Here is a 20,630-nt window from a genome sequence, read left to right on the forward strand (position 1 = left end):
CTGTCCTTCCTCCAAAGACATTCCTCTCTTTTGTAATGCCCCTTTCACCCCATCCATCCATCTCATCATAGGATGCCTCCTCATATTCACTCCTTCCACCTTTGCCTTCCACACCTTACTTTTTCCTATAGCTTTCTCACATATGTCTTACCACAAAAATCTGATCTACACAACCTCTACCTGTCCTAAAACTACACTGTTCCTCACCAATTACTCCCTCTGTTCCTCTCCTAATCCTCTCAATCAAGATCCTCCCATAAGCCTTCCCAACTACACATAACAAGCAGAAACTACTCTGAAACTACTACGCTCACACTTGTCCCCTTTTCCCTTGTAGAGTGGAACTATACAGGCACTCGTCCAGTCCTCCGGCACTCTACCCTCTCTCCAACAAACATTAAATAACCTCACCAGCCAGACCACCATCACTGTACCTCCTTTTTTTTTTTTTTAGACCTGTATGGCATCCATCCAGATCAGGTGCCTTACCTGCTCTAATCATCTTAACAACTGCTTTCACTTCATCCTTTCTTATTTCTCCCCCATTTTCCTCACTCATTACGTTCATTTTTTTCTAATTTCTTTATATTCTTTTTAGTGCTGGGTGTCCATAGTGTCGCAGTGTACTTCAATCTTAGTCTTATGAGTGTAACTAGTATTTTCTTTACCATTTCTTCATCCATGTAGTCAAAGGCCACTTTCATTAATCTTAGTAAATTGAAGGTTTCTCTGACTATTTTGTTGATATGTTTGTCTGGTGCCATGTCTTTGCTGATAATTACTTCTAGGTCTCTTTCCAAGCTTTGTCTCTTCTATCTTTAGCCTTGCTACACTTTTTGTTGTACAAGCACTTTACGTTCACTCGCACTTGTTTCTTCTTTGGTATGTATTTGTCTATTCCCTCCTTGTAATTTTCTTTTAATATGTTCTATTTCTCTTCCATCTCTGTTTCTCTATTTAAGAAGTTTTCCCAGTTTGCATTTTGAAAGTATTTTCAGTTTCTCAAAATCTGTTTTGTTGTACATTAGTCTTCCTTTTCTATGTTTCTCATTTCTCAAATCAGTTTGTTCTTTTAGTTCAAACTATTAGTATGTGGTCACTCTTCCCAATTTGTGTCTTATATTCCATTTTATCCAAGATTTCAGTCTCAACGGTTCTTCATTTTTTCTATATCTGGTTTTTCCTTCACCCATTGAGTCAATGTGTATTCAATGGTCATATCCAGTAGAGTATTTCCCCAAAGTTGTTCACCTTTTACTGTCATTTCTTCCCAACTTATTTCTTTTGAGTTAGTCATCCATAATTACTGTGTTTCCTCCTCCTTTCAGTAATTCAATTCATTCTTTGTGTCTTCCAGTAATTTGGAACGATCACTATCTGTCCAAGACTATGATTTTGGGGGCACATTTATTACTACAAATTTTTGTACTTTTCATGTTTGTTTTCAACTTTGATCCTAATCAATTCCACTTTATTTTTTCCTTCTGTTATCTTTGTCACATTTAAACCTTTCTTAGTCAAAAACATGACTCCTCCACCCTGTTTCTCCATTATATTTTTTGCCCAGTGGTTGTATAGACCTTGTTACACAGTATTTAAGAGTAGTGGACCTTTTAATTTTGTCTCCACAATTCCCATTGTGTCTGGTTTCTCTTTTAACAGTCATTTAATTTGTTTAGTCCTGAAATCATGCGGTCTGTTAGGATAAGTTTTTTTTTTTTTTTTTTTTTTTTCTCTCTTTTTGGCTTATATATATAATTTTTTTTTTTTTTTTTACACCATTTTATCAGCCTCAGCTCCAGTACTCGAAAAAAAAAAAATTCAGTCTGTTCTCTCTTTTTTTTCATTTGCTTTATTTCTAAGTGTCTTTTCTTTCTATCCTCATCGCTCAATAAATTTTTGTAATTTTTCACTTTTTGCTAGCTTTACTGCTTTTGATAGTACTTCAGCTATCGTTTGAGACCTTAGTTTGATTTTTAGTGGCCTATATTGTTTTTCTCTGGAGTACTGTCCTATTCTATGCACATCTTCAATATCTTTGTCTATTTCCTGTCCCTTTTGTGTATCTCTTTAAGAATTGCTTTTGCAATTTCTTTTTCCTCTTTTTCTGTTTGGTATTTGTATACATTGTTTTTCTTTAATACCATAAACTACAATGCACTTTTTTATCCACTGTGTCTCTTACCCACTTTTCCTTGTCTTTAATTACTGTTTCTTTAGCATTTTCCTCTACCTGCTGTTGTGCTATTTGTTTAAATGTTATTTTCTGATTTTCTTGTTCTAGCTTTCATTGAATCTTTATTTCTAGGAGATCTGTGTCCGTAATTGATTCTCCAAATTTTATGGTCACTGCTGGTATTGTTCTTTGACCTTTTTTTTTTTTTTTTTCAACGCTTCATTTTTCATTTCTATCATCATTTCTGACTATATTTAACTCATTTTTAGATCATTAAGCTCTGTTCATCTCATCATTAGCTTTTTGTAGATAGTTTATCTCTACATTGTTCTATATTCAACTTTCAAATCCATTAGTTCTTCTATCAAATCAGTAATATCCTGATTTCTTAGTACATTGTTATACCTAGTTTCTCTTTCTACATCTAAACCCCTGCCTAATAATCCTCTTTCTCTTGGATACCCCGAAAAAGCATTGGTGTCCCACCTTTGAGTTGACTTTGGGGTATCAATCATACAAGATTATGGTATCCCTAGTGGTGACTCAACTCTGCTTATGTCCAAACCTCTCTTCATTGGTTCACTTTTTCTTCTTTTTCATTCTCCATTTTGTGTGTTTAATACACTATATCAGACTGGAACTTATTTTGCCATTGTGGTCACACATAAAACACAACTGCTTCTCTTTCTTAAACACAACTTAGGCTCCTTGTTATTGTCGAAAAAGTGCTGTATGAGAGCTCGTTTGCTAGCCATCCATTGTATTTATCTAGTTGCGATATATGGGGAGGGGAGTTATGCTCGTAGTGACCCATCTTTGTATCTCTCAGCATCTAGTTTGCTCTTAAATTCTTGTATGGTGTTTGCACATACTATTGTTTCGAGATTGCTGGTGTGGGACATTGTTGTATGAAGTATTCTATGTCATATATGAGAGGTACAAAGAAAAGAAAAGAGAAGTAAAGAAAAAGGTAAAGGAGGCAAAGAGAAGAGCAGATGTGAAATGGGGTAAGAGTATGACAGAAAATTTTGAAAGTAATAAAAAGATGTTTTGGAAAGAAATTAAGGAAGAGGAGACTAATCAAGTAGAGAAGAAAAGGTAAAAGGTGCAGATGGAGAGATGATAATAGAAGAGAAGGCAGTAAGGGGAAGATGTGAAGAATATTTTAGGGAGTTGCTAAATGTGAAGGAGGATAGGGAGGGAAAGATAGTTGCAGTGGGAAATGCTAAGAAAATGAGAGTGATGAGTGAGGAAAATGGAGGAGAAATAAGGAAGGATGAAGTGAAGGCAGTTGTTAAGATGATGAAAGCAGGTAAGGCACCTGGTCTGGATGGATGCCATGCAGAATGTCTAAAAAAAAGGAGGTACAGTGATGGTGGACTGGTTGGTGAGGTTATTTAATGTTTGCTGGAGAGAGGGTAGAGTGCCAGAGGACTGGAGGAGTGCCTGTATAGTTCCACTTTACAAGGGAAAAGGGGACAAGTGTGAATGTAGTAGTTTCAGAGGGATTAGCTTGTTAAGTGTAGTTGGGAAGGCTTATGGGAAGATCTTGATTGAGAGGATTAGGAGAGGAAGAGAGGGAGTAATTGGTGAGGAACAGTGTGGTTTTAGGATGGGTAGAGGTTGTGTAGATCAGATCTTTGTGGTAAGACAAGTATGTGAGAAAGCTATAGGAAAGGGGAAGGATGCTTTTTGGGCTTTTATGGATCTAGTAAAGGCTTAAGATAGGGTAGACAGAAAGGCACTGTGGGAGGTTATGCAGATATATGGGATAGGAGGAAAGCTAGGAGCTGTCAAGAGTTTTTATGAGAGTAGTAGAGCTTGTGTCAGGATTAGAAATGGAGAGAGTGAGTGGTTTGAGGTAAAGGTGGGACTTCGTCAAGGATGTGTTATGTTGCCCTGGCTGTTCAACTTATACATGGATGGGGTAGTGCGAGAGGTAAATGCAAGGGTAGTGGGTCAGGGATTGGAGATGGTTAAAGAAAATGGAGGAAAGTGGGAGGTAAGCCAGCTGTTGTTTGCGGACGACACTGTGCTTGTGGCAGGATCGGAGGAGGGATTGAGGATGTTGGTGACAGAGTTTGGGAGAGTATGTGATAGAAGAAAGCTAAAGATAAATGCGGGTAAAAGTAAGGTGATGAGATCTACAAGGGGTGAAAGTGGCAGTAGACTGGAAGTGAGCATTAAGGGAGAGCAACTGGAGGAAGTGGATAATTTTAGATACTTGGGTGCAAATGTGGCAGGAAAAGGTGGAGTGAAAGTGGAGGTAGAATGTAGATTGAGAGAAGCTAGTAAATGCCTTGGTGGATTAAAGAGTGTAATGAGGAATAGACATTTGGGAATGGATGCTAAGAGGAGACTGTATGAAGGAGTGATTGTGCCAACAGCACTGTATGGGGCAGAAACATGGAACATAAGAGAGGAAGAGAAAAGGAGTTTGAATGTGTTTGAGATGAGGTGTCTGAGAAGTATGATGGAGGTTACTAGGCTGGATAGAGTGAGAAATGAGGAGGAGAACGGGGGTGGAAAGGGAGCTGGGAGATAGGGTTGATGAAAGAGTATTGGGATGGTTTGGACACATGGAAAGAATGAGTGAAGAAAGACTAGTAAAAGAGGTATGGAAGGCAGATGTGGAGTGAGTGAACATGAGGGGACGTCCTAGGATGAGGTGGATGGATAGGGTGAAGGGGGCTTTAGGGAAGAGGGGAATGTCTGTTGAGGAAGGACGGGAGAGGACAGAAGACGGGTGAATGGAGAATGGTTGTATATGGATGATGTTGTGATGCATGAGGTGGAATGGGCGGGGGGATGGGGGGTGAGGTAGTATGTGTGAGCAAAATTTGACGCGGCCCGAAGGGATTTCTCCCCGTCTTCTCCTTTTATGCATGGGGGGACGGAGAGGGTGGGTCGCCGATTTAATGAAGCGGCCTTGCTGTGGATGTGCTGTGTCTTGTGACACTGCTTCTGACCCAGGGCAGTGGACAACGTGCAGGGATGACCCGTCATCCATGAGGTGCTAAGATAAGAGGGAGGGTGGAAGGGTGTGGAATGTATTCAGGGATGGAATGGGTGGGAATGATTTTATGCTTTTCCTTTTTGGCTACCTCCCTTGTAAGGGGGAAAAAGCCTTGGTATATGTATGTATGTATATTGTGGTTCCACATGGGGCAGTTTGAATTTGTGGCAAGGCCTGTTCTATGTTGGCATCCTTTTAATGCCAGATGGTGTCCTGATCAAGGCATGCCAATGTTGTATATATACTGTATATCTTTTTCCTTTCATCAGGGGGTTGGTGGTGGAATGCATATATTTAAGATGTATTATGTGTTATACATTGTAGGTTTTGTATGTTTGAGTGCTATATTGTCAGTGCTTCCCTTGTTCTACATTGCACCCAGTCCAATACACTCTTCTTATCTCAGCACCTCTCTACCTCCTTCTACACTTCCATATTTTTACTTTCCTTTATTTAAAAAAAAAAAAAAAAAAAAAAAAGTCTAGAATTCTTCCTTTCCTTTGTTTGGATACCACTACATAGCCCATCAATCACCCCTCCCTCTGCCTCCCTTTCCATCCACCACCCTTTCCCATGTCTACTTACAGTTGGCTTTCTTTATAAACAATTTGTTTACTATTATCAGCTCCCTCCACTAAGATTCTTGGCACCCAAACCTCCCTACTACTCCATCTACTGGCTCATCCCCTACTCTAATGCTGAGATCCCCGAACACCACTACAATCACATTGCTCCTCTCTCCCATGCCCCTTTATCTTTCTCAACACTCTCCCCTCCATACTCCTAAAGTGAAAATCACCATTCCTTTTCAGCTTAATCAAAAACAAACTGCCAATGTTTTACCTTTTACTCTCATTTATATCACAACCACACACATTTAATGAAGCAATTATTAGCATTCTGGTTTGAGTTCTCCTCCCAGACCCCTGTATACATTTTGCTCTCATAGGATGAACATACATAGAATAGGATCCTCAGTCTTATTACTCTGTCCCACATTGTTGTCTTTTACAACTTGCATTGGAATCACAGAGGTGATGGTGGTGGTGGGGAAGTTTCAACTATTTCTTTTTTATCCACTAACCCCTGGCATATATTTGTTCACACCTTAGTGGTAGAACATAAGAACATAAGAATGAAGGAGACTGCAAGAGACCATAAGGCCTACACTAGGCAGCTCCGTATCCATCACCACCTGTCATCCCCATCCATAAAGTTGTCTAATCGTTTCTTAAAACAACTGATAGATAAATACATGGAACAAATTAGACAACAAAACAGTATGTGCTAACACTATACAAGATTTTAAGATAAAACTTGATGCTGAGAGATACAAAGACGGGTCACCACGAGCTTAGCTCCCCTCCCGTATATTACAACTAGGTAAATACACACTTTCATCCACACAACACTAAGGACACCCAGTACAAAAAAGAATATAAAGAAATTAGAAAGAATACAAAGAGCAATGACAAGATGGCACCAACTCTCTCCAAATTAACATATGAACAAAGATTGTCCAAATTGGAATTATCAACTCTGGAACAAAGAACAGAAAGAGGAGATCTACTGACTATAGAATCATGAAAGGAATGGAAATCCTAGATAGAAATGATTTACTAAAATGGGACAATGGAAAAACAAGAGAACATGAAAAGAAACTCAAAAAGGATAATTATAGAAGAGATCTGAAAAAGAATAGCTTCCCACGTAGTGGTGGATACCTGGAATAAATTGGATAAGGAAACAGTGTGTGCAAACACTATTCATGATTTTAAGAAAAAACTTGATGCTGAAAGATTCAAAGATGGGTCACCACAAGCATAGCTCCCTTCCCATATAATATAACTAGGTAAATACTACTATGGTAGGTAGTAAACAACCCCAAACATAAGCCTCGTAGGGAAAAAAAAAAAAAAAAAATCCACATCTGACAAGAACCATACTGGCTCACCTGTGCTCAGGTCACCATTCATCATTAAAACAAAACCAACACAGAATAGGCCAGGCCACAGATTCAAACTGCCACAGATGCATACCATACAGAGGACACAGAAACCTCGTACAACAATGCCCCACACTAACAATCTCCCAATAGCAATACAATGTATGTTCCCAGAGGCTGTTGCCAGTTACCTGGAGGCCACAGGTCTTCTGCAAGAGAGACCAGGTGTAATGGATTGATTGATTGATTTGTTTGCCTTAGGGTGAAAGATGTGTCTAACAATATAACAAGGTATTCATCTTTATTCCATGAGGTTTCATTTGTGTAACCCTCTCATTCTAATTCTCAGTGCACTGGTGGCATAATCGGAAGTGTGCTGGTCTCTCACTCGATTAGTTGTGGGTTCAGATTCTGCATTCCTCTCTCCTAGCAGTAACTGCTACCTGCCCCAACAGTCCAAGTGCATAGGGCAAAGGTGACAGCTTTAGCCACAGCTACATACTTGTGGGCATAGGCTCTACACCACCTTACTTTCAATCGGCTTCTGTTTATCAGCCTTGTCATTTTTCACAGCTACCATCATATGGCCTCCTATATTATCTTTTGTCATCCTCTAGACCAGTGGTTCTTAACCTATGGGGAATTCCCCACTGGTGGGGAATGGCGGAGTTGCCAAGTGGGGAATGACCGGTCAGACAGAAGAACCACTGTCTTTTCATATGTATTTTATTTCCATGTGATAACTGTTAGTAAATAATCTGATATATGCAAAAAAAAATTAAGGGCCGTAAAATGGCACAAAAAAGCAAAGCGTATATTTACATACTAAACACTGCATGGGTTAAAATCGAATTTGTCAAAGACCGATGCTGTGGTGGGAAATGGAGAGTTGGCTCACTAAAAAGTGGGGATTTGGAGAAAAAAGGTTAAGAACCCCTGCTCTAGACTAAATATATTATGGCCCAACTATAGGTCAGTATTGGCAACCTCCCTTAAAAGGGGGAAGAAGCCCTTAGTATATCAGTAGTTAGGTCGGTATTTGGTAGTTTGGTCTCAAGCCCAAAATGTAAGGTTCATTTTTCATCAAATAATCATTGATTTCCAACCAGGTCAATAGTAAACCATCCAAAGTAGGATATGCCACTTTTAATTTCCATACTCAATCAGCAGTCTTGCTTTCCACTCCTTTTCTGTGCCGTTTTCTCAATTCCTGGTTTAAAACCCTTAGGGAAAAAATAATGATAATAATTGGTTTGTAACAGTAGAAGGAATCCGGTCACAGGTTGTCAGATGTGTTCAGCCTGTATGAAAATATAATAGAAATGCACTTGGTAGAAAGGGAGCTTAGAAGAGTAAGTGCCAGTCCTACAGGGCTGCACTTCCAGATCATGATGATACTGGTTATGAGGGCAGGCAATAGCGAGATGGTTTTCTTTGACTTCATTGGTTCTCAGTCAATATGGGGTGTTAATAATAATAATAATAATAATAATAAAAAATCAAGGGCTAATTATGTAAGATATTTATTAATTAAGTGTACAATTTCTAAAATTTTTATGTTGGTTATACTTTTCCCTGCATGATTTTACTCTTACCATGAGGATCAAACTTACCTCCTGATGTAGCTGTATAGATATTGATTCATATTGATTTTCACACAGGAAACTTGAATCAAATGTCTTCACACCTTCAGCAAAATGGGTTTACTGGGCTTGGCTCTAACCAAAGCACTCAAGTAAACCCTAGCTTTGGACAGCAGAGTCAACTGGGCAGTCAGCCTCCCCATTCAATATCACCTGCTATGCCCTCTCAGCCCAACTGGAGTGGTCAGAACACACTTTCTTATACCCAGAATATGATGACAGAAAGACAAAATGCAGGATTATGTAAGTTTTTTTCATATACATGTATATGTGTGGCTACCTCCCCTATAAGGGGGAAAAAGCCGTTGGTATATGTTTGTATATTATTTACCTAGTTTTATTATATGGGAAAGGAGCTATGCTCATAGTGACCCGTCTTTGTATCTGTCAGCATCTAGTTGGTTCTTAAATTCTTATATGGTTTTTGCACATACTATTTTTTCATCCAATTTGTTCCAGACATCTATCATTCTGTGTGGAAAACTATTCTTTTTCAAATCTCTTCTATAACTATCCTTTTTGAGTTTCTTTTTGTGTCCTCTTGTTTTTCTTCTGTCCCACTTTAATAAATCTTCTCTGTCAAGGACTTCCATACCTTTCATGATTCTGTAAATGGCCAGTAGATCTCCTCTTTCTCTTCTTTGTTCCAGGGGTGTTAGTTCCAGTTTGGACAATCTTTGTTCCTATGTTCATATGTTGGTGCCATCTTTGTCATTGCTCTTTGGATTCTTTCTACATACCCACATATACCAAGGCTTTTTCTCCCTTAAAGGGAGGTAGCCAAAAAGAAAAAGGCATAAAACCATTCCCACCCATTCCATCCCTAAATACACTCTATCCCCCTCCACCCTCCACCTTCCCTCTTATCTTAGCAGCATACTCCAATCTTGGTCTTAACAGTGTAACTTTCATTTTCTTTACCATTTCCTCATCCATGTAGTTAAAGGCCACCTTTATTGTTCTTATTAAATTGTAGGTTTCTCCAACTATTTTGTGCATATGCTTGTCTGGTAACATGTCGTTGCTAATAATTACTCCAAGGTCCTTTTACCGAGCTAACTTTTTTTACTTCCTTTGTATTTACCTAGTTGTATTTTACGGGACTGGAGCTATGCTCGTGTTGACCCGTTTTTGTATCTCTAAATCTAGTTTGCTTTTGAATTCGTGTACCAACCTTATATTGCCCTGATATTCTATTTTTACTTTTTCCAAACTCCATTATACTGCATTTCTTGATGTTGAAGTTCACTTCCGACTTTTGGCTCCATTTCCAGACTTAGTCCAGATCTCTCTGAAGTGATTCACAGTCTTTCTCTTGACTTACTTTCTTTAGTAGTTTTGCTTCATCTGCAAAGAAGTTCATTAACCCCTTCCATACGGTGCCGCACACGTAGGCGTCATGGACTTAGATCTCAGTGGCAGCAGCCAATGCCAGCCGTACGACGTGTCGTAATAATACTCGCATCATAAAATATAGTCACCGCTTATATTGATCGTTCTCTCTTTCACCCGCGAATTTTGAATACCACAGAGAATGGGATTCAGGACACATTTGAGAGAATGTAAAAACACAGGGGCGACTACAATAAATATAATCAAGACGCCGATATGGCAGCCTCGCGAATACACTCGCTCCCCATGACGCCTACGTGTGCGGCACCGTATGGAAGGGGTTAACATTCAACACCTTCATCCATGTCCTCTATATATATGGCAAGCATTATCAGAGCTAGTACAGAACCTTGTGGGACTCCACTTTTAATTTTTCCCCAGGTTGAGTCATTGTCTCTAATTACCACACTCATTTTGTTTCCCATTCAAGAAATCTTCCATCCATTTAATTAACTTTCCTTACACACCTGTTGTTTCAAGGTTTCTTTTTAGTTTTTTGTGTGGTACTTTATCAAATCAGGTGGAGTGTATTCAGGGGTGGAATGGGTGGGATTGATTTTGTGCCTTTTTCTTTTTGGCTACCCCCCTTGTAAGGGGGGAAAAGCCTTGGTATATGTATGTATGTACTTTATCAAATTGTAAATCTAGAAAAGCACAATCAGCCCATCCATCCCTTTCTTGTATTATGTCTATTAGCCTTGAATAAACACAAATCAAGTTGGTGGCACAAGATTTTCCTTGTTTAAAGCCAAATTGTTTTCGATTCAGTATCTTATTTTCCTCCATCCATTTCATTAACTTTCCTAGTACACCTGTTGTTTCAAGGTTTCTTGTTAGTTTTTTGTGTGGTACTTTATCAAATGCCTTTTGTAATTCTAGAAAAGCATTATCAGCCCATCCATCCCTTTCTTGTATTATGTCTAATAGCCTTGAATAAAAACAAGTTGGTGACACAAGATCTTTCTTGTCTAAAGCCAAATTGTTTTGGGTTCAGTATCTTGTTTTCTTCCAGATGTTTAATCCATCATTTGATAACTTTTTTACATATTTTAGCTATTTTGCTTGTAAGGGAGACCAGTCTATAGTTTGTTGGGTCTTCCTAATCTTCCCCTTTATATATTGATATGATATTCACATTTTTCCAATCTTGTGGTACCTTTCCTTCCTTGAGTGAGGAATCTATTATTTTATATATCTTTTCTGCTTGTTCATCTGTACATTCTTTAAGTATTCAGTTTGCAATTCTGTCTGGACTGTGTGATTTTCTGACAAAGTTTATTATTTGGTCCCTTATTTTTTGTGTGTTATATTTATTTCTTTCATTGGGGGAATCTTTCTATCTTTTCTTCCCAATTATGTGCATTTTCTATTGTGAATACAGACTTAAAACGCTTGTTCATAACCTTTGCCATTTCAATATCTTCAATTTATATTCCTCATTCCCTTGATGCAGTTTCACTATTTATTGTTTATTTTTCAATTTACCATTCACATATCTGTAGAATAATTTAGGTTGATCCTTAGATTTATGTATTTTGTCAAGTAGAGAAGAAAAGGTAAAAGGTGCAGATGGAGAGATGATAATGGAGGAGACGGCAGTAAGGGGAAGATGGGCAGAATATTTTAGGGAGTTGCTAAATGTGAAGGAGGATAGGGAGGGAAAGATAGCTGCAGTGGGAAATGCTAAGAAAATGACCGTGATGAGGGAGGAAAATGGAGGAGAAATAAGGAAGGATGAAGTGAAGGCAGCAGTTAAGATGATGAAAGCAGGTAAGGCACCAGGTCTGGATGGATGCCATGCAGAATGTCTTAAAAAAGGAGGTACAGTGATGGTGGACTGGTTGGTGAGGTTATTTAATGTTTGCTGGAGAGAAGGTAGAGTGCCAGAGGACTGGAGGAGTGCTTGTATAGTTCCACTTTACAAGGGAAAAGGGGACAAGTGTGAATGTAGTAGTTTCAGAGGGATTAGCTTGTTAAGTGTAGTTGGGAAGGCTTATGGGAGGATCTTGATTGAGAGGATTAGGAGAGGAAGAGAGGGAGTAATTGGTGAGGAACAGTGTGGATTTAGGACAGGTAGAGGTTGTGTAGATCAGATCTTTGTGGTAAGACAGATATGTGAGAAAGCTATAGGAAAGGGGAAGGATGTTTTTGGGCCTTTATGGATCTGGAAAAGGCTTACGACAGGGTAGACAGAAAGGCACTGTGGGAGGTTATGCGGATATACGGGATAGGAGGAAAGCTTCTAGGAGCTGTCAAGAGTTTTTATGAGAGTAGTAGAGCTTGTGTCAGGATTAGAAATGGAGAGAGTGAGTGGTTTAAGGTAAAGGTGGGACTTCGTCAAGGATGCGTTATGTCACCCTGGCTGTTCAACTTATACATGGATGGGGTAGTGCGAGAGGTAAATGCAAGGGTAGTGGGTCAGGGATTGGAGATGGTTAAAGAAAATGGAGGAAAGTGGGAGGTGAGCCAGCTGTTGTTTGCGGACAACACTGAGCTTGTGGCAGGATCGGAGGAGGGATTGAGGAAGTTGGTGACAGAGTTTGGGAGAGTGTGTGATAGAAGAAAGCTGAAGATAAATGTGGGTAAAAGTAAGGTGATGAGATGTACAAGGGGAGAAAGTGGCAGTAATCTGGAAGTGAGCATTAAGGGAGAGAAACTGGAGGAAGTGGACAGTTTTAGATACTTGGGTGCAAATGTGGCAGGAAAAGGTGGAGTAAAGGTGGAGGTAGAATGTAGATTGGGAGAAGCGAGTAAATGCCTTGGTGGATTAAAAAGTGTAATGAGGAATAGAAATTTGGGAATGGATGCTAAGAGGAGACTGTATGAAGGAGTGATTGTGCCAACAGCACTGTATGGAGCAGAAACATGGAACATAAGAGAGGAAGAGAAAAGGAGTTTGAATGTGTTTGAGATGAAATGTCTGAGAAGTATGATGGAGGTTACTAGGCTAGATAGAGTGAGAAATGAGGAGGTGAGGAGGAGAACAGTGGTGGAAAGGGAGTTGGGAGATAGGGTTGATGAAAGAGTATTGGGATGGTTTGGACACATGGAAAGAATGAGTGAAGAAAGACTTGTAAAGGAGGTATGGAAGGCAGATGTGGAGGGAGTGAACATGAGGGGACGTCCTAGGATGAGATGGATGGATGGGGTGAAGGGGGCTTTGGGGAAGAGGGGAATGTCTGTTAAGGAAGGACGGGAGAGGACAGAAGACAGGGGTGAATGGAGAATGGTTGTATATGGAAGATGTTGTGATGCATGAGGTGGAATGGATGGGGGGGTGAGGTAGTGTGTGTGAGCAAATTTTGACGCGGCCCGAAGGGATTTCTCCCCGTCCTCTCCTTTATATGGGGGGATGGAGAGGGGGGGGCTCGCCGATTTAATGAAGCGGCCTTGCTGTGGATGTGCTGTGTCTTGCGACACTGCTTCTGACCCAGGGCAGTGGACAGGGTGCAGGGATGACCCGTCATCTAGGAGGTGCTAAGATGGGAGGGAGGGTGGAGGGGTGTGGAGTGTTTACAGTTATGGAATGGGTGGGAATTTTTTATGCCTTTTCCTTTTTGGCTACCTCCCTAGTACGGGGGAAAAAGCCTTGGTATATGTATGTATGTCTTTTTCATAGTTTCGTTTTTCTTTCCTGCATATTTTCACATATTCATTTCTCAGTTTTATATATATTTGCCTCATACTTTTTTTTCTCTCTCTCCATCGTTTCCAAGCTTTCTCTTCTGTCTTTTGCCTTGCTACATTTTTTGTTATACCAGCACTTAATATACACCCTTTCCTGCTTCAGCTTTGGTAAATATCTATTCCTTCTTTATAAATTTCTTTTAATATATTCCATTTCTCTTCCATCTTTGTTTCTTCATTTAAGAAGTTTTCCCAATTCATGTTTGAAAGAATTTTCTGAGTTTCTCAAAATCTGTTTTGTGGTACCTTAGTCTTCCTGTCTGTGTTTCTGTGGTCACTTTCCAGTTGGTGTTTTGTATTCCATTTTATCCATAATTTCAGGCTCTGACATAGATATTAAGTCTATTCTCAAGGGTTCTTCATTATTTATATATATGGTATTCTCCTTTATCTTCTGAGTCATTGTATATTCAATGGTCATATCCAGTAGTATATTTCCCAAAGGTCCTCTCCTCATTTCACTGTCATCTCTTCCCAATATATTTCTTTCAAGTTGAAGTCACCCATAATTACTATGTTTCCTCCTTTTAGTAATTTATTTAATGCATGCTTTGTGTTTTCCAACATATTGGGAGTGGTCACTCTCAGTCCAAGAACATGTTTTTGGGGGCACATATATTACTAAAAAATTTCTACTTTTCATGTTGCTGTTTTCAACTTTTATCATAATCAGTTCCACATTATTATTTCCTTCTGTTATCTTTGTGACCTTTAAACCTTTTTTTAGTCAAAAACATGACTCCTTCACCCTGTTTCTTCTTTCTACTTTTTATCCAATAAATATATAGACCTTGTCCTGCAGTATTAGGTGGTAGTGGACCTTTGAATTTCATATCTACAATTTCCATTATATCCAGCTTCTTGTCTTCAATTCATTTAATTCTGAAATCATGCCATCTATTTTGGTGTACATTATTTTGTATTTTTTCCTTTCTCTTTTTTTTTTTTTTTTTTATGTTCAAGTACATATACCAAAGGCTTTTTCCCCCTTATAAGGGAGGTAGCAAAAAAAAAAACGAAGGCATGAAAACCACTCCCACCCATTCCATCCCTATCATACTCCACTCCCCTCCACCCTCTTCCCTCCCTCTTATCTTGGCACCTGCTGGATGATGGGTCATCCCTGCATTTTGCCCACTGCCCTGGGTCAGGAGCAGTGTCACAAGACACAGTAAGGCCACTTCATTAAATCGGGGTGCCCCCCCCTCCCCCTCATCCCTTTATGCAGAAAAGGAGATGGGGAGAAATCCCTCTGGGCTGCATCAAATTATTTCTCACACATACTCCCTCACCCCTCATCCCCCACCCATTCCACCGTATGCATCACATCATCATCCATATACAACCATTCTCCATTCACCCCTATTTTCTGTCCTTTCCCATCCTTCCTCAACAGACATTCCCTTCTTTCCCAAAGCCCCTCTTACCCCATCCATCCATCTCATTCTAGGTTGCCCCCTCATGCTCACTCTTTCCACCTCTGCCTTCCACACCTCTTTTTACTAATCTTTCTTCACTCATTCTTTCCATGTGCCCAAATCATCCCAACACTCTTTCATCCACCCTATCTCCCAACTCCCTTTCCCCCCCATTCTCCTCCTCACCTCCTCATTTCTCATTCTATCATACTTCTATCATACTTCTCAGGCAACTCTTCTCAAACACATTCAAAATCCTCTCTTCCTCTCTTATGTTCCATGTTTCTGCCCCATACAGTGCTGTCTGCACAATCACTCCATATAATCTCTTAGCATCCATTCCCAAATGTCTATTTCTCATTACACTTTTTAATCCACCCAGTCATTTACTCTTCTCTCAATCTACATTCTACCTCCACCACTCCTCCCTTTCCTGCCACATTCACACCCAAGTATCAAAAACTATCCATTTCCTTTAGTCTCTCTACCTTAATACTCACTTCTAGTCTGCTACCACTTTCTCCCCTCTTACATCTCATCACCTTACTTTTACCCACATTTATCTTTAACTTCCTTCTTTCACACACCTTCCCAAACTCTGTCACTAACTTCCTCAATCCCTCCTCTGATCCTGCCACAAGCACAGTGTCGTCTGCAAACAACAGCTGGCTTAACTCCCACTTTTCTCCATTTTCTTTAACCATCTCTAATCCCTGACCCATTACCCTTGCATTTACTCTTGCACCACCCCATCCATGTATAAATTGAACAGCCAGGGCAACATAACACATCCCTGACGAAGTCCCACCTTTACCTCAAACCACTCACTCTCTCCATTTCTAATCCTGACACATGCTCTCCTACTCTCATAGAAACTCTTGACAGTTCGTAAAATCTTTTCTCCTATCCCATATATCTGTAATACCTCCCACAGTGCCTTCCTGTCTACCCTGTCATAAGCTTTTTCCAGATCCATAAAAGCCCAAAATACATCCTTACCTTTTCCTATAGCTTTCTCACATATCTGTCTTACCACAAAAATCTGATCAATGCAACCACTGCCTGTCTTAAACCCACACTGTTCCTCACTAATTATTCCCTCTGTTCCTCTCCTAATCCTCTCAATCAAGACCCTCCCATAAGCCTTCCCAACTACACTCAACAAGCTGATCCCTCTTAAAACTATTACACGCACACTTGTCCCCCTTTTTCCTTGTAAAGTGGAATTATACAGGCACTCCTCCAGCACTCTACCCTCTCTTAAACATTAAATAAACTTATCAACCAATCCTTCCACACAGAAAATAAGACACTCAAAATAATACAAAAATTAGTTTAATAATATAGTAATAATCTATTTTACATTCATTCAACTTTTGCATTGCAATAATAGAAATGATAATTATGTAAATGGAGTATGTGATAGAAGAAAGCTAAAGATAAATGTGAGTAAAAGTAAGGTGATGAGATGTACAAGGGGTGAAAGTGGCAGTAGACTGGAAGTGAGCATTAAGGGAGAGCGACTGGAGGAAGTGGATAGTTTTAGATACTTGGGTGCAAATGTGGCAGGAAAAGGTGGAGTGAAAGTGGAGGTAGAATGTAGATTGAGAGAAGCGAGTAAATGCCTTGGTGGATTAAAGAGTGTAATGAGGAATAGACATTTGGGAATGGATGCTAAGAGGAGACTGTATGAAAGAGTGATTGTGTCAACAGCACTGTATGGGGCAGAAACATGGAACATAAGTGAAGAAGAGAGAAGGAGTTTGAATGTGTTTGAGATGAGGTGTCTGAGAAGTATGATGGAGGTTACTAGGCTGGATAGAGTGAGAAATGAGGTGAGGAGGAGAACAGGGGTGGAAAAGGAGCTGGGAGATAGGGTTGATGAAAGAATATTAGGAAGGTTTGGATACATGGAAAGAATGAGTGAAGAAAGACTAGTAAAAGAGGTATGGAAGGCAGATGTGGAGGGAGTGAACATGAGGGGATGTCCTAGGATGAGGTGGATGGATGGGGTGAAGGGGGCTTTGGGGAAGAGGGGAATGTCTGTTGAGGAAGGACGGGAGAGGACAGAAGACGGGTGAATGGAGAATGGTTGTATATGGATGATGTTGTGATTGCATGAGGTGGAATGGTCGGGGGGATGGGGGGTGAGGTAGTATGTGTGAGCAAAATTTGACACAGTCCGAAGGGATTTCTCCCCGTCCTCTCATTTTATGCAATGGGGGGACGTAGAGGGTGGGTCGCCGATTTAATGAAGCGGCCTTGCTGTGGATGTGCTGTGTCTTGCGACACTGCTTCTGACCCAGGGCAGTGGACAAGGTGCAGGGATGACCAGTCATCCATGAGGTGCTAAGATAAGAGGGAGGGTGGAGGGGTGTGGAGTGTATTCAGGGGTGGAATGGGTGGGAATGATTTTATGCCTTTCTTTTTGGCTACCCCCCTTGTAAGGGGGAAAAAGCCTTGGTATATGTATGTATGTATCAACCAATCCACCATCACAGTACCTCCTTTTTTCAGACATTCTGCATGACATCCATCTAACCCAGGTGTCTTACCTCTCATCTTAACACCTGCTTTCACTTCATCTTTCCATAATTTTCTTAGCACTTCCCACTGCAACTACCTTTCCCTCCCTATCCTCCTTCACATTTAGCAACTCCCTTAAATACTCTGCCCATCTTCCTTTACTGCCTTCTCTTCCATTATCATATTATCATCTCTCCCTTTGCACCTTGTACCTTTTCTTCTCTACTTGATTCACTTCCTATTCTTCTCTTAATTTCCTTCCCAAACATTTTTTTATTGCTTTCAAAATTTTCTGTCATACACTTACCCCATTTCACATCTGCTCTCCTCTTTGCCTCCTTTATCTTGTGCTTTACTTCTCTTTTCTTTGTACCTCTCATATGATTCCCTCATCTTTTTTTGTAACCAATCTGTGAAAGCTCGCTTCTTGTCTTCTACAACCTTGTTTGCTTCCTCATCCCACCACTCACTTCCCTTCCTTCTATTTCCTCCCATCCTCCTTGTTCCACACACCATCTTTGCAAACCTTGTGATGCCCTCCTTGAACCATCCCCATTCCTCCTCCACTCATTCTACTCTGTCCTTCACTCCCTCCCACTACTCTCTCAGCTTATACTCCTCCTTTTCTTTCTCATGAAGCAGTTCACTCTAAGCACTTCCCTACCTTTTGTCCTTTTCCTCTTTCTCCATCTCTCCACTCTCAACTTACCTTCCACCAGAAAATGATCTGATATTCCCCCACTCTCTCCTCTTAGAACATGTACATCCTTAACTCTTCCTACTGTACTCCTGGTTACCACTACATAGTCCATTAATGCTCTATGTACCACCCTTTCCTCCACCACCCTCTTCCATGTGTGTTGCTTAGCAACATTGGAAGTTAAAGATGAGATTCTGGGTCACAGTTTTATTGAACAGAGAGAATGTACACCACAAAGTACACCATATTCCACTTCCACTCAATCTCAGAGCTCGCTCACAACTGACTAATGGACGTCACTCTGGAACTGTTCGCGTCTCAGAGAGGTTCCCTTTTACTTATTTTGTTTTCCATTTATTCGCTTCCACACGAAAATAACAGACACTCAAAATAATACAAAAATTAGTTTAATAATATAGTAATAATCTATTTTACATTTATTCAACTTTTGCATTACAATAATAGAAATGATAATTATGTAAATAGAAATGACAATTTTGCTTTCCCGAAACTTCCAGAACACGTTATACGTACGAACACACACACACATCCAATTACACATCACTTGCATTTCTTACATGTATTCAAAATACTAACTTGCATTCACTACATGTGTACTTATGCTGGACTTTTTCCTAAACACTGTATTTGCTATCCTCAACTGTCTAGACACATTTCCATCATCAACTCTCCACTATGATTCTTTCCTGGAACTCCACACTTCCCTACCACTCTGTTTATTGGTTCATTTCCTACCCTAGCATTAAGGCCTCCCAATACCACTACATTGATGTTTCTCCTTAATCCCTCTATGCATTCATTTAAATCCAAAAAGCCTCCCTTCTACACTCTTCACACTACCAGGCCCAGATGCACTTACAAAAACCCACATCTCCCTTCCCAGCTTCACCTTCATCCACATTAACCTTGAGGAAACCTTCCACTCCACTGCATGTTTACCTATCTCTTCACTTAGTAGTATAGCCACCCCTTCTCTCCCTCGTCCTCTCTTCACTCCTGAGAACCTCCCAACTACACTCTCAAACTCAGACTCGCCCCTCCCTTTCAACATAGTTTCACTCAAAGCCAACATCCATCTTTCTTCTCACAAACATACTGCCTATCTCTTCCCTTTTACTCTCATTTGATTAATTTTTGGAGTTTCTATGATGCAACTCATTTTTTGCATGACACCTAATGGTGATTCCACTCTGCTTCCATCCAATCTTCTCTTCATTGGTTTACTATATTTTTGTCTTTCTTCTTCATCATTTATTTTTATTTTTATTATTATTATTATTATTATTATTATTTTTTTTTTTTTTTTCTCTCCCTTAAATCACTAAATGAAATTACTCTATTTTATAATTTTGGTCACTCGATAAACATAGCCTATAGCATAAACAAAGGTAGGTGTTTCCTCAAAACTTATCGAAAGAAACTGTGTTTCAGAGCTTGCTCTAGACATCCACTCCAGTCCGTGTTTCAATTGTGTGTATTTACCTAGTTGTATTTTACGGGAAGGGGAGCTATGCTCGTGGTGTCCCGTCTTCATATCTCATTTTATCTTAACTATTTTTAAATTCATGTATTATTTTTGCACACACCACTTTCTCATCTAACTTGTTCCAACTGTCTATTACTCTGTGAGGAAAGCTGTTCTTTTTCAGATCTCTTCTATAGCTGTCTTTCTTGATTTTCTTTCCGTGCCCTCTTGTATTTCTGTCATCCCATTTTATCAGATTCTCTCTATCAATAATTTCTATGCCTTTCATGATTCTGTAAATAGCTATCAAATCTCCTCTCTTCTTTGCTCTAGTGTCTGTAGCTCAAGTTTTGCTAGTCTCTCTTCATATGATAGTTTTGAGAGTGTTGGTGCCAATTTTGTAATTGCTCATAATAATAAATCTCACGTGAGTTCAAAAAGTTTTCAGTTTCTTTGTCGTGTATGTATATGTGTGTGGAATTGTGTATATTTGTGTATATATATTACATGTATGCGTGTGTATTTACCTAGTATTTTGCGAGAAGGGAAGCTATGCTCGTGGTGTCCCGCCTTTGTATCTCGCAGTGTCTAGTTTACTTTTAAACTCATGAATGGGTTTTGCACATACTATTTCATTATCC

The 20,630-nt window shown here is 39.8% G+C and overlaps 1 protein-coding gene across 4 annotated transcripts in view; it reads left to right on the plus strand.

The window, feature by feature from the left end:
- Med (Smad/Smad4 homolog Medea) overlaps positions 1-20,630 on the plus strand; it is a 200,086-nt gene that overhangs the window by 137,247 nt on the left and 42,209 nt on the right. For 3 of the 4 annotated variants that reach the window (XM_076212693.1, XM_076212692.1, XM_076212694.1), the window contains exon 8: positions 8,799-9,023. The exons of the other annotated variant lie outside the window; for it this stretch is intronic. In XM_076212693.1, coding sequence (XP_076068808.1) covers positions 8,799-9,023 — 225 coding nt within the window. The remainder of the gene's footprint in view (positions 1-8,798; positions 9,024-20,630) is intronic. 4 annotated transcript variants of the gene reach the window in all.

The sequence above is a fragment of the Oratosquilla oratoria genome, chromosome 30 (assembly GCF_046742065.1).
Source record: "Oratosquilla oratoria isolate Oo_2021 chromosome 30, ASM4674206v1, whole genome shotgun sequence".
Classification (NCBI taxonomy): domain Eukaryota; kingdom Metazoa; phylum Arthropoda; class Malacostraca; order Stomatopoda; family Squillidae; genus Oratosquilla; species Oratosquilla oratoria.